Source organism: Artemia sp. Qi Xiang Cuo, chromosome 11, assembly GCF_049724085.1.
Source record: "Artemia sp. Qi Xiang Cuo chromosome 11, ASM4972408v1, whole genome shotgun sequence".
NCBI lineage: Eukaryota > Metazoa > Arthropoda > Branchiopoda > Anostraca > Artemiidae > Artemia > Artemia sp. Qi Xiang Cuo.
Genome location: NC_142804.1, coordinates 57517034 through 57534146, shown reverse-complemented (window position 1 = coordinate 57534146; position 17113 = coordinate 57517034). Strand labels below are relative to the sequence as shown.

Sequence of the window (17113 nt, the reverse complement as noted above, 5' to 3'; positions counted from 1 at the left end):
CAATTTATCGGCAGCACACCAAAAGCGTCGCTTGTGAGGATTTGCTACTAACAAAAAATTAAAAAAAAATACAAAAAAACAAACAACAAGTATAATCTATAATAAGCAGTAGGGTGAAACCGTGATATAGTCGATCATGTTTTTGGTCAATCTATCTCCATCGGTGATCTCCATCGATGAATGTAACCTTTTGTTGGTGTCAGTGCATAAAAAGTGGTTTTGGTGATACATAGTTCATTTTCTCAGCAAAAGTCAATTAGTTGTTTTCCCCATCCATTAAGACGCAGATATTCGTGTGAGCCCATGGCATCTTTCCGACCGGCATGGCTACTGCCCTTGATTGCGTTAAAGTCGCCCAAGACGATTAGTATCTCGATTTTAGGTATCTGATTGGTTACACTCTTTAATTGGAAGTAGAATTGATCAAAGTCTTCTTCACTTCAGGCAGAGTCTGGAGCGTTTATTTGGAGGACTGAGAGATTGTTTACGGGTTCTTTCAGACGGATAGCCGCAATTTTTTCCAATTCAGGACTGAAGTTGATCAGTGACATTTTGGTCGCTGGGGATAGAATGAAGTCGACAACCTGGAGGTGATTGGTTACACTCTTTAATTGGAAGTAGAATTGATCAAAGTCCTCTTCGCTTCAGGCAGAGTCTGGAGCGTTTATTTGGACGACTGAGAGACTTTTTACGGGTTCTTTCAGACGGATAGTCGCAGATTTTTCCAATTCAGGACTGAAGTTGATCAGTGAGATTTTGGTCGCTGGGGATGGAATGAAGTCGACAACCTGGAGGTGAACATTGTCGGTACGTCATCGCAATAGGAAACTAGTTCCAAAGATATTTTCTTCTCCGTTTCGCCGGAGGTGCTCAACCGCATCCCATTTTATATATTAATTTCTCTAGATAGAAAATAAATTTTCCAGGATTTTAATAGAGTTCAGGTGTTAAGTATGTCAATATTAAAAACATTTTCCCACGATATTAAAGTCTTGTCCCGTCTGGGGGTCGTCTTAGGCCTTTAATGGTCGTCGGCTTCCCCGTACGTGATAGCAGATTTGGCATAATTCCAACAAGGGTAATATAGCCATACCTTATCTAAACAAGCCATATTACTATTTGAAACGTGCATAAATATATATATATTTTTCAGAAAAATGCGCCTTAACTTTGACCATCATTCCTACAACGGTTACTCTTGCAGTAACTACTATTCATGGTGCTACTACAGCTCCTAGTAAAGCCACGCGACTAACTTTTTCACAAATACTTCTACCATGATTGGTTTTCACATGGTTACTCTAATTATAATACCCCGTTGCCCCACTACCATTTGTTATTGAAACTACACCTGCAACAATTACTCCTACCTTGACTATCCCTATTATGAGTTCTGATTTCCTAAGATTTTCCTGTACGACTGCTCAGACCAGAACTAATTTTACTAAAAAAAAGAGCTCTTAGGGACTCTTAGGAATTTCTTAAAGGCTCTTTGAAACCCCTAAGGGGTTTCTTAGGGTTACTTTTCTTTAGGGTCAACGATTACTCTTGCAGTAACTACTATTCGTGGTGCTACTACAGCTCCTAGTAAAGCCACGCGACTAACTCTTCCACAAATACATCTACCATGACTGGTTTCACATTGTTACTCTAATTATAATACCCCGTTGCCCCACTACCATTCCTATTGAAACTACACCTGCAACAATTACTCCTACCTTGACTATCCCTATTATGACTTCTGATTTCCTAAGATTTTCCTGTACGACTGCTCAGACCAGAACTATTTCTACTAAAAATAGGAGCTCTAAGGGACTCTTAGGAATTTCTTAGAGGCTCTTAGAAACCCCTAAGGGGTTTCTTAGGGGCTCAAACCACAAAGCGCCTGCACATTAAAAAGAAAGGGCTTATTTAATTTCCAACGCAGCGGATCATGGAACCAGTCTTATGTTGAAAAATATCAACTTGATTCACTTTAATACTGATTTCTCCTCATTTGTATTAGTTCATGAACCTCTATAAAACAGGAACTGAACATGCCAGATGTTGAATAATTCGTATATTTACATCGTATATTGCGGACACAAACAAACGGATCCTAAATGTTAACTACCAAGTACTTTTGAATCTTCAAAAGCTAGCCAAAATAGATTGACATAGAAACCCTAAACTTTGAATTCAGTTTCCTCGATAAATTCACTCATTTAAACTGTTCCATTCCCTTGTTTTACGAAGTTGAGAGACACGAACTAAAAGCAAACAAAACAGTTGCTCTCAAATTCAACGTTTGTGGAAACTTGAGATTGAAGAAAGACACTGGTTTCTCTACATAAAGTAGAGATAACCAAAAAAGTTTTAAACTAAATATACAATGCAAAGCGTCTCCTTTTGGCAGTGAAATGTCAAGTTTACTGCTCTAAGACTTAACCATTGCTTACGTTGATAAAATAAAAATTTTAATTTGCACGACAGGCAATATTCGTGAGTAGTCTTATTTGCAATTATGTTTAACGTAGTATTATATCTTCTATGGCTGTTGCTAAAATTTATGCAACAATTTTCAGGGCTGTTGCACGGATTATTGCAGTTATGTAGAAAAGAAAAAGTAAAATCAAAGGAATATAGGGAAAGACGGGCAGCACAAGCCAGAAGGTAAAGAGACACGAGGCATCTAACCAGATTGTTGGCCACGTTGGTGTAATAAAGAAGAAGTTCAGAGAAGTAGACTTCAAAACACAGTGTTCGCACGGAAATCGATTCTAGAAGCAATATTTACTGGTGGAACAGAGAAGATTATGCATAAGGAGGACAAAATTTCTTTGTTTGCAGTCTATTTTAAAGTAATATATTTATGGAGAATTGCTTTTGCATTGAAACAATAGCGTGTTTAATAGACTTGATTTTTCTTCTCAGCGCAACCTAAATTTGTCAAGTGAATATTTCTCGTGCGTGGACACATTGTATGAATCAAGAGAGTGATTACACTTTCAATATTAAATTTTGATTTTTGCACGTAAGAAAAAAGAAATTAAAAGTATATTTTAACATCCCTTTTCAAGAGGTACTTGGAAATTTATAATTTGTAGGAAATGAAATCAGAAAGTAAAATGTATTAAAATCCAAAGGAAAGCGGCATTATACTGTTACAAAGCAATGCCGTCACACTAGCATAAGACACATTTAAACTTTGGGTTTTTTTCCATTTATTTATAAATATCTCTGGATCAATTGGCCTTAATGCTTAAATTAGAAACGATTAGTAACTTTTTTTTGTAGAAACCCCTAAGGGGCTTCTTAGAGGCTCAAACCACAAAGCAACTGCACATTGCAAAGAAAGGGCTTATTTAATTTCAAACGTAGCGAATCATGGAATCAGTCTTATGTTGAAAAATATCAACTTGATATTTTTTGGTTTGTTTATAAATATATCTGGATCAATTGACCTTAATGCTTAAGTTATAAACATTTAGTAACTTTTTTTCTGTACGATTACTAAGACCAGGACTAATTTTGCTAAAAATAGGAGCTCTAAGGGACTCTTAAAGATTTCTTAGAGGCTCTTAGAAACCTCTAAGGGGTTTCTTAGGGGCTCAAACCACAAAGCGACTGCACATTGCAAAGAAAGGGCTTATTTAATTTCAAACGCAGCGAATCATGGAATCAGTCTTATATTGAAAAATATCAACTTGATATTTTTTCGGTTTATTTATAAATATCTCTGGATCAATTGACCTTAATGCTTAAATTAGAAACGATTAATAACTTTTTTCTGTACGATTGCTGAGACCACGACTAATTCTGCTAGAAACAGGAGCTCTTATTGATTTAAAGCTTGTTAAGAAAATACTACTAACAACTCATCGCAACACCAAGCCGCCTGAGTTGAGAAAAAAACCCTGAGCCTTGGCTATTCTACTTTCAACATCTTCACTGCTCCCACCATCTTTACTAATAATACTACCAAGGTAAGTGAAGCTGCCCACTTGATCAATCTTTCATTACCCAACGTCACCTTTTCATCTTCACCTATTCCTAGCCTTAATGACTTAGTCTTCTTAACATCAATTTTCTAACCTATTCTAGCACCCTGAACTCGCAAAACCTCTAAAAATTCATTCATTTTGCTCGCACTTTCCTCTAGGATGCTTAAATCAGCAGCGTAATCTAAGTCCAGGAGACTTTTTCTTCTTCATCTGATTCCGTGGTCTCCCATTACCTTTCCTGTGCTCCTTAATAAAAAGTCCATCAAAATAATCCATATAAAGGGGGATAGAACACAACCCTGCTTAAATCCTGATTTAATACAAAACCAGCTGCTAACCTCATTTCCTACCCTAACTGCAGCAGTGTTATTCCCGTACATAGCACTAATCACTTTAATGTATTTGTCTGGTATAACATACAAGGATAAAACCTTTGCTAAAGCTCTTCAATTAACAGAATTAAATGCTTAAAACTAAGGACCAAAGGTGTTTGACAACTCAGGCATTTCTCAATTATTAAACTAAAAGTAAAAATTTGGTCGACGCATCCTCTACCTTTTCTAAAACCGCACTGTTCTTCTCTTAAAACTTTGTCTACGGCATCTCTCAGTTTAAAATATATCATATAACTAAGTAATTTGCTGCCTACAGAGACCAGACTAATGCCCCGATAATTACCACACTCACTTTTATCATGTTTCTTGCAAAGTGGCTTAATTAAGGTTTTCCTAAAATCATTTGGTACTTCCCTTTTTCAAAAATCATATTCATAATCTTCAGTAACTTATATCTAACCTCATTTAGAAACTCATTTACTACCCTACTACTACTACCCTACTTACTACTACTCATTTACTACCATAAGAAACTCATTTACTACCCTATCAGGACCTGGAGCCTTATTATTTTTAAATCCTTTTAGTACTGTCATTAATTCTTCCTCGCAAAACAAATCTTCCTTCACATCGAAGGTATCACAAACTTTTTCATTTTCCTTTTTCTATTTTTGGTTAAAAAAATAAGACGTATATAAATATTACTTTCTATTCACCAAAAAATATTTATCGTAGAAAATTAAAGACTTTCATGATATACACCAGGAAATATAGTTTACGAAATGATAGTTAATGAGATTCATAATATTTATAATTTACCTTTGCCCAGATAAGGTAATACTAATAATACTAAGCCGCTTCGGGATTTAAATTGTCCGAATTGCTATCTATCCTCTGACACCTGGCTTACCTCTCGGAACTCTGTGCCCGGTTTACCGATGTACATTGTTGTACCTTTGTCATGTAGCTCTGTAGTTCTTTCACTGGTGTACATCTTGGTTTCCAATATGCGAAGCATGTTTCCACCAGTTCATGCCTTTTGTTACGGGTATAGCAGACTTCGCAATGTGCTTGGCACATTGAGAAAGCAGAATTGTGAAGCAGACTTCACAATTCTACAACGCGTGGTGCATACCACTTTATAAACCTGACTTTTGAAAATGGGTGGTCACCGCAGAATTGCCCAGATATAGAATTATTAAGTAAATTTAAAGAAAAGTTATTCATCTGCTTTCTTCGACCTTTTTTTTGGTGATTTTAAAAAGATTTAATGTACAAAAGTTTATAGGTGTATTGAGTGAAACAAATGGCTTCACGAAAATTCTAATTGGACACATTATTTCGTTATGATCACGTCATAGGCATTCGATTTAGCCGAAAATGATTTCAAAAAGCAGAAATAATTTGTTTTTTGGCTGAGAATTATAAGGCTATCAAAAGCTTCTCTGATATGATTTAAACAATTTTAGTAAAACAAATTGTTGATAGACTTATTCCAATTTGGGCTTTACTTCTACATTTACGAGGTTTTTGTTTCTATGTTCAATTTTTTTATAACACTTTTCTTATAGAAATCTAAAATTTCCTTATATTCTGGAAAAAGCACAACTGTTCCTTTTCCCCTCTTCTTTTCCCTTCCATGTCTACTATATCACTTTTCTGTTTACGAGATTAGTTTCGGAAGTATGACTTTGGAACCAGAAAAACATATTTTTTCGGATACAATTCTAAGACTAACACCTACTTCTCTGACAGGACTTCATTAATTTTCATAGAGATATCTGTTAAGGAAACATTTTTATCAAAAAGTTCCAGGTAACGACCTGTAAGGAAGGAGCGACCCAGCTCAATAGTAACCGAAACTCTAAAAAACAGGATTTTGATAGCTATAGATACATCAAAAGAATCAGATTTTAATACTGATTCCAAATATACAAGTTTCATCAAGTTTAGTCTATCAAAAGTTTACCCATTAAAAGTTACGCGCCTGAGAAAATTTGGCTGATTTTCGAAAAAAGGGGCAAAGTACCCCCTAAAAGCAATAAAACCTAATGAAAATTTTTCACACCATCAGATTCAGTGTATCAGAGAACCCTTCTGTAGAGGTTTCAAACTCCTATCGGCAAAAATGTGGAATTTTGTATTTTTTGCCAGAAGAAAGATCACGGATTCATGTTTATCTATTTATATATTTTTTTTTTTGCACAGGGGGGATCGTATCAACCCAGTGGTCCTAGAATATCGTAATAGGGCTCATTAGAACGTAAATTAAAAGTTCTAGTGCCCTTTTTAAGTGACCAAAACTAAAATGGAGGACAATTAGGCTCCCTCCCACGCACAAGTTTTTCCAAAGTCACCCGAAAACTTTTGAGACAGCCATTTTGTTCAACATGGTCAAAAATATGATAACTATGTCTTTTAGGATGACTTAATCCCCCAAAGTCCCCGGGGGTAGGGCTGAAAGTTATGAACTTTACCCAATGTTAACAGATAGTATTGGTTATTGGGAAGTACACAGACGTTTTCAGGGGGATTTTTTCTGGTATTGGGGGGGGGATTAATTGGGAGGATCTTTCCATGGAGGAATTTTTCATAAGGGAAGGGTCATTGCTATGAAGGGGGCGCCAGATTTCCCAGCATTATTTTAAAAAAAGATCAGAAATTAAATTTTAAAAAAACAAGATTTTCAACTGCAATTAAGGAGCAACATCAATACATAAAACGAACAGAAAATATTACGTATATGATTGGGTTCATCCCTAGTCAATACCTCGCTCTTTAAACCAAAGATTTATTAGTACTTTCATAAGAGCTATTTATTCTAATTAACGGCCTTTGTGATTAAGGGGTAATTTTTAAGAATTGGAATAAAATTCAAACTTTAGCGTAAAGAGCAAGGTATTGACTAGGGGTCAAACCCCCTAATATACTTGTTAAAAATAATAAATATAGAAGTTCGTTACGTAAGTTAATTCCTAAGTTACGTATATTTATTACTAATAAAAATTTATTACTAATTATTACTAATTAAAATTTTATTTAATTCTAGTTAGAGCTTGTTGTGTGGTGTTTCTTTATATGCTGTACTACACATATTTCAGGACAAACTGCGTTTTTTTTTATAAATGTATAACTTTTTTGCAACCTGGAATAAGCACACCTGTTGCTTTTTCCCCTAGTTTCTCTTCGATATATATATCCTTTTCTGTTTGCGAAAGAGATTGGTTTCGAAAGTATTATTTTGAAACCAGCAAAAGAAATTTTTTACTCGCAATTCTAACGCTATCACCAACTTTTCTGACAGTAGATATGTTTTTTCCTCCACGGATTGAAATAAACTAACAAGCCTGATTCAAACTTTAAAATACTCTTGGAGAAACCCTTTTTTCAAACTAATATAGAACATCGAAATATACCAATCAAAAGATTCTCTATATATTTTCTGGGAAATGTAATATTGCAATTGGTTTCTTACCTCAAAAGGACTTCCATTTGTACAGAAAGATGAGACTCTGTTTTCCATTACTTCTCTGTCATTCAAGGGACGGACAGAATAAGTTGTAGCACATGTTCCTGACACTGTGTCCTAAATCAAAAAGCCATTTCTTAGCTAGAAAAAAAGTCACAGGGGAAATAAAGCAAGACACAAATAGTCTCATATTAGGTCAACATTGAAGAATGAATATAGACCATGTATCTTGATAGACCTTGTTTACATTAGCAAGCAAATGAGATCAATTCTTTTTGTGAATAGATCTAGAAAATTTGGGAATGACATGAACAACTTATTTCCTGTTTTCATTATTGCTGTTTTTACTAAATCAGCAGCTATAAGCTAAAAAATCTTTAAATTAAAAAAAAAATTAATAATAATGATAAGGGTGCTTTCTTAAAATCTACGGAATGAAAAAAAGACGGCTTACCCACAATGATTTCTTACCATAAAGGTAAAATTTAACATAACTTTAGTGCAACAACGGTCGGTATTCGCATCCTGTATTAATTTTTTACGGGTTTAAACATCAAGTTCTGGATATACCATTATTGTGAAATTCCACCTTTGTTTAATAATATCTTCTGGTTATTATTCTAATTTATGTTCAACAGTGCTAAAAGCTCTTTAGAAATATATACGAGGCATGTTTTTTAAGTAAGTACCGTTTTGCGATTCCGCCGCCGCAGCGCTACGGTTGGCGTTCTGTGCATGCGCGCTGGTTATCTACATCTCTTGTCTACGCACTGACGCCATTACAGTCTGATTCTTCATTGTATACGTTGTTTACTGAGTGTTTAAGATGCCTCCGACAATCGTGAGTCCCGCCGAATCTAAAGTACGGGCTGTTATTCGATTTCTTAGTGCTAAAGGCGTAAAACCGATCGATATTCGTCGTGAGATCTGTAAAGTTTACGGACAAAACATTACGAGTGTGGAATGGTGAGGAAATGGGTGAGAGCATTTAAAGATGGGCGCACAAGATCTTCCGATTCAATTTTTCTGAATTTGCTTAAACTTCACTTTTTTGGGACGTCCACTCCGTTCTTCATCATGCACATTTGTGCGGCCATCTTTAAATGCCCTCACCCATTGTCTTACCTTTCCATTCCATTATAAATATTTCTTTATAATTTTCTCTTCTGTTGATTGCAACCTAACTTAATAGTTCCCTTTTAACTTCTGGACTCACTTTCAGGGTCTTTGAGCTTAAGAAAAAACTTGGTGGCAACAAGGTCACGAGCAATTTAAGGACTAATTTTATTTTCAAATCAGCCTAAGTGAAGTAGATAAACTTTTTTCTAGCCACAAGAGCCTTAAACTACCACCTAAGCAAAATAAGGACCCATCTTTACGAAACTGAGGCCAGGGGCGTATCAAGGAGATTGTTTTAGGGGTACGAGCACCCTTGAAGATAGACGACTGCACTAATTACAGGGTTCAAGGGGCGAAAAATCCCAATGAGGGATCCAAATTTGTATTGGTGCCCCCTTAAAAATTAATTCTGTATCCACTCCTGATGGAGGCTCTAACAGTCACCTGAATAAAAGAGAAGTCCAATTTGCCAGCCTCAAATAATTGAGACTTAATCCATGTAATATAAGGTCCAAAAACCGAAAACTGCCGTGGGAATTGAGGTTTACTGCCCCAAAAGGCCGGGAAAGCTAAAACAAATAAGCTTGAAGTCTTTGGAAGCGAAGAAGAAGCGACCCAGATTACTTGTTTAAAGCATTAACAGCTAACCAAAGGACCTGTCGGATGACGAGGACAAACAGATGACGAGATGACGAGAGAACAACAACGTAGTAATTACTCTTTTGCGAGAACTGGCAAAAATTGGTTTTTCTCTCCCCTCCCCAAAAATATATTTATGTCCCCTTAACCTCCCCCCTCCTATAAAGATTTTCCTTCAAGTTTCAGCTCGATCACCAGGCCAGAACTTACGAAACTGAACATAACATTTGTCACTGTACAATACAATTTTGTGATAGTTTACAATCTCAACAACTCAAGATACTAGCTTGCTCTTAGTCTCAAGCATAAGAAAAAGAAATACACAAGCCTACTCTCTTGTCAGCATCTGAAAACCTTCTGACGCTGATTCTGAAGGCACTCCTATAAATACTCACTTCAGTTATCCGTTGTAAAAAGGACAAGATTGTTGTTTGATGGGAGATTTGCTTTCTGTTACAGGCACCTGCTAATTAAACAAAGTAAGATATCTGGAAGTGCTAATTTTCATTCCGTTAGGGCAGCTAGAAAATGAAAGTATATGGTTGGAGATTCGTTAATTTCTCAATATTTGCTTATTAATAAGCTTATCTTCTTTTTACTTTATGTTAGAAATATTTTTTACGCAAATGAAGGACCTGATGAGGGATTTAATTAGATATTTTCGAACATTTCAGATTATATCATCGTCTTAACCAAAGTAAGCAATAAATCTTAATTTACGCAACTCAAATGAATTGCAGCGTGACCTCGAAAAGTATGAAGATTTAGAGGATGGCTGTTGTCCAAACAAGGTTGACATAACAAATTTATCTTTGTTTGGATTAGGTTTTGCCAAAATGAAACATGATTTAGGCAATAAACAATCAAAAAGGGGAACAGATGTCACCAAACTTCATTTTGAATGATATAGAGTGCTGAGTAGGTGAGAGTTTATCTTTGGTGTATCAACTTTTGCTTTTAAATTTCTTAATGCTTCATCATTTTGTTTTAATGGTTGAGTAAAGACTAGGGCTGGTCTTGCTTTATGGCCAAAATTTTATATTTTGTGAAGCATTCTCGGTAAACTAGATACAAAAGCTATTAAAAGGTGAATATCAACAGTGTAACAAACCTAAGAACTGGTGTGTCAATATTGAATCACTAGGACATACAAACACACGAGTTATACATCATATCACAATAGCGGAGCACAAAAGAAGAAAAATATTTAGGAAAACATTTATCAAAATTTTGGTCAAAACTAGGAAAAACTAAAAAACACTACTGTGTTTTTTTCGGGTGCAGTAGAATACTTTAAAAACTGATCCAAATCTGTTTATATGTAGTTTTGTTACGTTTTTTTGTGTCAGAAAAAAATTTAAGGGGAGATCAGACCCCCCTAACCCCTCTGGATACGTTCTTGATCACCTCAGTAGCTTTTGAGAAAAAATGATAACGCACTCCAAGTTCTTTAAATATTTTCCTATTGGGCTGTCAGAGGATAAGAAGGAGCAAAAATTGACAAAAGCGAAAGCATTGAATGAAACTTACTTATTTTTCAAAGTAGGTAAAACCCAGAAGGATATAAGACGGAATTGTCACAAAAGACGGAAGATTCAGATTATTTCAGTTTTAATTAAGAGCTTGAATTATATAAAGCTGAATCGAGGATTTCTAAGGTACTAAGAGAAAACCCTTTTCTCCAAGAAGTACAACTTTTAGATGTATTGTCTCAGTCTTACTTTATAAGATATCAAGTACGCAAAAAAATGTTATTAATAAAGCTACTAATACTGTTTGACTTTTAGCCATGGTAGGTATAAATGTGTATAAGTATAAGCCTTTTAAGCCTATTCTGTATAAGTATATTCTGCTTCGTTGTTTTTTAAACTTAAAGCTTCAAATCTTGTGGTCTCAACATATTTTTTTTCAGAAGAAGTAGCACAGCTTTTTTTTTACACGGGAAGACCAAGAGCCATAAAATGCTTTGGGGAGAGGAAAGAAGAACGGGAAAGTAAGACTAAAAATAAATATTAATTTAGTCCAGTTGAATGAAAAATTTTTACCTTTTGAATGTATTTTGTGCATTTTTGCAGAACAAAGGAGAAGGGGTACGTTTCTCCTTAATACGCAAGGTCCAACTTAAGTAATTCGCCTGGTAGTAAATAGAAATTGTTGCAATTTAAAAGCGAAGGTAGCCGTGCTTGTTTCAAGGTAAAGTCAGTAATTCATAATCCTCGGGTTGGAGAATGTTAAACAAAAACACAGTGAAACTAATTATCTCTAACAGTCCGGGGTCACGAACTGTAAGTAAGGAGTGGCTCATTTGAGGATTCATAAAGTTTAATAACAGTGGCTTGTAGTTATCCGTTAGCTACCGGGGAGGAAGTTCAGTGGATCTCTCTGTCAGTCTGGGAGGGGTGCCTGAAGCCTCGAAAAATGTATTTATAAGCGAAAACATTCCAACTTTTATTGTGTACTCAGATAAACACAGAAGTTCCTTCTAATCTCCCATCATTCTAAGGCATGTTTCTCGACTAAGCCTGTGATATAGGTACTGTTTGGTGATAGATCCTCTCTTATCGCAGGATGGTCCTTTTTTTTGTTGTTTTTTTTTTGTTTTGTTTTTTATAATTATAATTTTCGCTTAGAATCAACACAAACCTCTTTTGGATAAACATAGTTGGGATCATAGCCTTTAAAGGGAAGATAAAACCCCGATTACTTGCGTGTGAAAATCTCTATGTTCTTTCAAAGAATTATTCAATTTCTCTCTGGTTTATTTGACAAACAAAGGGGGAGACTATTTTTATATGCAGATGCAAAGACACAGGGAGTTAGATGGGTCTCAGCTTTGCTTATGCTTATTCACGCCTACAGAATATAATTCTGATATGTTCCTTCCTATATCCTAATTTTTATAATGTTAAATACTAGTATAGGGGTCACCCCCCCCCCATTCTGCAACAATGTTATTAGCTACTTTTCAGAAGAAACATGTAACCTGTATTATTGTTCAGGGGGGGTATTAAAAAAACTTTAAAATCCATAAAAAATGTGTTTTTATTCATTTTAATACATTTTTACGGGCCAGACAAGTATTTCAGTGGGGGGGGGGTCAACTCTTCTAAACTCTCCCATGCATGCGGCCTTTGGTGCATTATTCGATGTGATGATCACTCATGGATGATTGGAGCAATGTTGCGTGAATGTTAGACTTGAATTAAAAATAACGGGGATAGAGAGAAAAGAGGATCGTATCCTCCTTCACATTAGGCAAAGCCATTGTTCAAACGGCTCGTGGTAACAAGCTGTAATTAAAAAGTGGCCCTGTACAAAAACTCTACAAAAATTAGAAAGTAAGAAATAATGGTCCACTCAGGGCCGAAAGCCCATCTTGCGTAAATTCTGATAACTATTGAAAGGGTTAATATATAGCCTAACAGTCTCAGAGGTTATAGTGGCACGTGGTGCCACTAGGGAAGAATCGTCCCTAAACATACATTGTAGTCAATAAAAGTGTGCCGTTACTACAGACCGTTGATCAAATAGCACTAACGGTTTATTCCCCCCCCCCCCCTCCCTTCCTGAACCACCTACTCTTCACGCTAAAATTGAATTATTTCCTAATACTTCAAGAACGAATGTTCTACAAAAAGGAAAAGGGAATCGAATAAAAAGTACTTCCACAGTTACTCATAAATAAAGTGCCTTATTGATGAGCATTTATTTTTAGCGCAAAAAATTTCAGTTCAAATGAAATGAGAAGAAATTGGTAAGTAAAATACTTGCAGCTATCAATTTCTTGCAATCAAAAACATTTTCTGTAAAGCTCTAGTGAAACTTCATTGTACAGAGCTGGGAGTTGAGGAAGGATGAGGGGGTGGCACCTGCCCAAATGAAGTTTCACGATCATTCTTTACTTTCATATGAAAACGCGACACCGACCCTTCATGTTGAAGCTGTTTTAGACCAGTCATTTTCTATTGCAATCACAGCGAATTCTTGCCACAACCGTGTCTTCTGGGTCTTTGCACAGTTTCAATCGAAAATGTTTTAATAATAATTCAAATGTAATTATTTTCCAAAAACTAAAATGACGATCCCGACTCTATTGGGCTTACACAGCCTAAACAGCTTACAAAACCCCGACAGAAATTTTCTATTTTAACTACATTATAAAACTTATACAGCTTAAAAATATAAATATAGATCAGAAATAAACCTTGCCACGAATTTCAATTAGTTGGTTAAATCCAAAAGTTGGTTGTAAGGTGGCAAGTTAGTTAAATCCAGCAACTGCCACTCTTTTCCAGAAAACTAAAATGAAGATCCCAACTAGCCAGAGAGATACGTTTATCATTGTAAAGCCCCGATAGAACTAAAATTTAGACATGCATTTACCTGACCCCGTCCCTCGTTTTAGTCTTCTAGTGCCCTCCAGTTTACAAGGATAAGATTCTAGTTCATAAAGATTTTTCGCTTTAACTACATTATTAGGATTACGCAGCCTATACAGTTTACAAAGCCCCAACAATTTTTTTTTTAACTACATTATAAAACTTATACAGCTTAGGAGTATAAATAGAAGTCAACATAAACCTTCCCACGAATTTTAATTAGTTGGTTAAATCGAAAAAATGACTGTAAGATGGTAAGTTGGTTAAATCCAGCAACTACCACTCTTTTCCAGAAAACTAAAATGACGATCCCAAGTAGCCAGAGAGATACATTTATCATTGTAAAGTCCCGCTAAAACTAAAATTTTTACATGTATTTACCTGACCCTGCCCCTCGTTTTAATCTTCCAGTACCCTCCAGTTTGCAAAGATATGATTCCAGTTCGTAAAGATTTTTCACTTCAACTTCATTATTAGGCTTAGGCTATACAGCCTATAGAGCACCGGCAGAAATTTTGCCTTAACTTCATTTTAAAACCTATACAGCTTAAGAGTAAAAATATAGCTCAGAAATATACCTTTCCATGAATTTCATTAAGTTGGTTAAATCCAAAAGTTGGTTGTAAATTGGTAATCTTGTTAAAACCAGCAACTGCCACTCTTTTCCAGAAAACTAAAATGACGATCTCGGCTACCCAGAGTTACACATTTATCAAGCCCCGATAAAAAAAAAATTTAGACATGTATTTACCTGACCCCCCTCTCTCGTTTTAGTCTTTGACTGTCCTCCAGTTCGTTAAGATATGATTCCAGTTCGTATAGATTTTTTTTACACTGACTAAATTATAAGGCTTTTGCAGCTTAGGAACAGCTCAAAATTAACCTTCCTACGAACTTCAATAGATTTTTTAAGACTACAGCATTAGAAAAAAAAATAAATAATAATAATTTATATAGCCTACTAAAAAAGGGGTTATTCAGAGAAAGTAGAACAAAAATGTGTAATAATAACCAATCTAATTTTCAGTACAAGTTTTATTAATTAATAAAAAAACAAGTTTCTACAACTGAAAGTAAGGAGAAATATTAAAAATTATAATGAATGGAAATTATTACGAATATAAGGGGGTTAGCCCCTCCTTAATGCCTCACTATGTACGCCAAAGTTTGACTTTTTGTTCTGATTATTTAAGAATGACTCATGAACCACAAGGTAGCATTACATTAAAATCATAAGCTCTTTTTAAAAGTTCAAAAAGAACTTTAGCGTAAAGAGCGAGGTATTGAGGAGGGGACAACTCCTCCTCATATTCATAATAATTTCTTTTCGTTTTAAATTTTAGTGTTGTTCACTACTATCAGTTGATAGAACTTGTTTTTTAATTTATTTCTGATCTTTTTTTTAAATAATGCCGGAAATCCAACTTTTCCTCAACCAAAAATCCCTTCCCCCACGAAAAATTCCTCCGTGAGAAGATCCTTTACTAATATATATAAAAAATGGGCATAGTTCATAGTTTGTATCCCTTCCCCTATGGCCTTGGGTGGGTCAAGTCATTCTCAAACACATAGTTATTAGATATTTTGACTATTCTGAACAAAATGGTTATCTCAAAACTTTGATCAGGAGACTTTGTGGAACAATAAGTGTGGAAGGGGGGCTAGTTACCCTCCAATCTTTTTGGCCACTTAAAAAGGGCACTAGAATTTTTAATTCAACTTTGCATGAGCCCTTTTCTGATATTTTAGGACTATGGTACATTACGATCACCCCCAGAAAAAAAAACAACAAATAAACACGCATCCGTGATCTTACTTCTGGCAAACTAATCAAAATTCTACATTTTTGCAGATGGGAGCTTACAACTCCTACATCAGGGTTTTCAGATACGCTGAATCCGATGGTGTGTTTTTCATTAACATTCCTTGATTTTTAGCGGGGTTTTCTTCTTTTTCAAAATTCAGGCAAATTTTCTCAGGCTCGTAGCCTTTGACGAATACCACTTAAACTTAATGAATCTTATATATGAGGAATCAGCATAATAAGCCAATTCTTTTGATGATTTCAATGATGTAAAAATCCTTTTTTAAGACTTTCGGTTACTGCTCCTCATTTACAGTTCGTTACCACGAATTGGTTAAAAAAAATTTCATTTAAAATTATTATCTTCTTAAAAATACGGGCTATTTGACTAAAAAAAAGTCCGATGAAAATTATTCTAAATACAATCAATGCACTTTATATAATAATTACAGAGAGAGTATGCTTAAAAACTTAAAAATAAAAGTATCCATACTTCTATCAAAGTAAACTCAGCAATTCCTAGCCCTCGAGTCGGAGGCTGTGAAATAAATAAACTTGCTATTCCCCGACATAAATTGGATTTCCAGGATTCGTTCCCACGTCTTACATTGGAGTCAAAATGCAATTTAACCTGAAAAGAAGCTTGTTAGTACGTCATTTTAGCCAAGAACGTACGCAGAATACTGTTAAAAGCAAGCAACATTCTTGCAAAGAGTGTTCAAAATTATTGTTTCATCCTTAAAGCATTGTAATATAAATCAAAAATTTTAATTAAATCGCTCTTATGTTATAGCACTCATTCTGTACTTTAGTCATAGGCTTTGGCGTAAGAGGTGGAGAGGTTTGAGGTCAATGCAGATCTCTAATGTAAAATTAAATAAAAAAAACAAGTTTTTTAAACTGAAAGTAAGGAGCGACATTAAAACTTAAAACGAACAGAAATTATTCCGTATGTGAAAGGGGCTGTCCCCTCCTCAACGCCTCGCTCTTTACGCTAAAGTTTTTTATTGTTTTAAAAAATAAAGTTGTGAGAAAGAGTCAAATTTTTTCTTAAAGAGCAAGGCGTTGAGGAGAGGAAAGTCCCTTTCGTATACGGAATAATTTCTGTTCGTTTTAAGTTTTAATGTCGCTCCTTACTTTCAGTTAAAAAAAAGTTGTTTTTTTTATTTAATTTCTGAACATTTTTTAGTTAATGCAGCTTTTATTTGTATAAAAATTTTACTTTTCTTTTGCTAAATGGATGTCTTTACAAATTAACTTACGTAACTAACTTCTATATTCGTATATTTTTCTTCTGGCAAAAAATACAAAGTTGCAGATTTTTGCAGATATGAGCTTGAAACCTATGTAATAGGGTTTTCTGATACGCTGAATCTGACGGTGTG

The 17113-nt window shown here is 35.0% G+C and overlaps 1 protein-coding gene across 1 annotated transcript in view; it reads right to left on the bottom strand.

The window, feature by feature from the left end:
• LOC148947169 (uncharacterized) overlaps nt 1-16355 on the bottom strand; it is a 90969-nt gene extending 74614 nt beyond the window's left edge. Inside the window, exons 1-2 of the mRNA XM_089097299.1 lie at nt 16222-16355; nt 7794-7904 (exon numbers count right to left, since the gene is read on the bottom strand). Of these exons, the coding sequence (XP_088953425.1) occupies nt 7794-7841 (48 nt within the window). The 5' untranslated portion in view covers nt 7842-7904; nt 16222-16355. The remainder of the gene's footprint in view (nt 1-7793; nt 7905-16221) is intronic.
• Nucleotides 16356-17113: the final 758 nt, after the last annotated feature.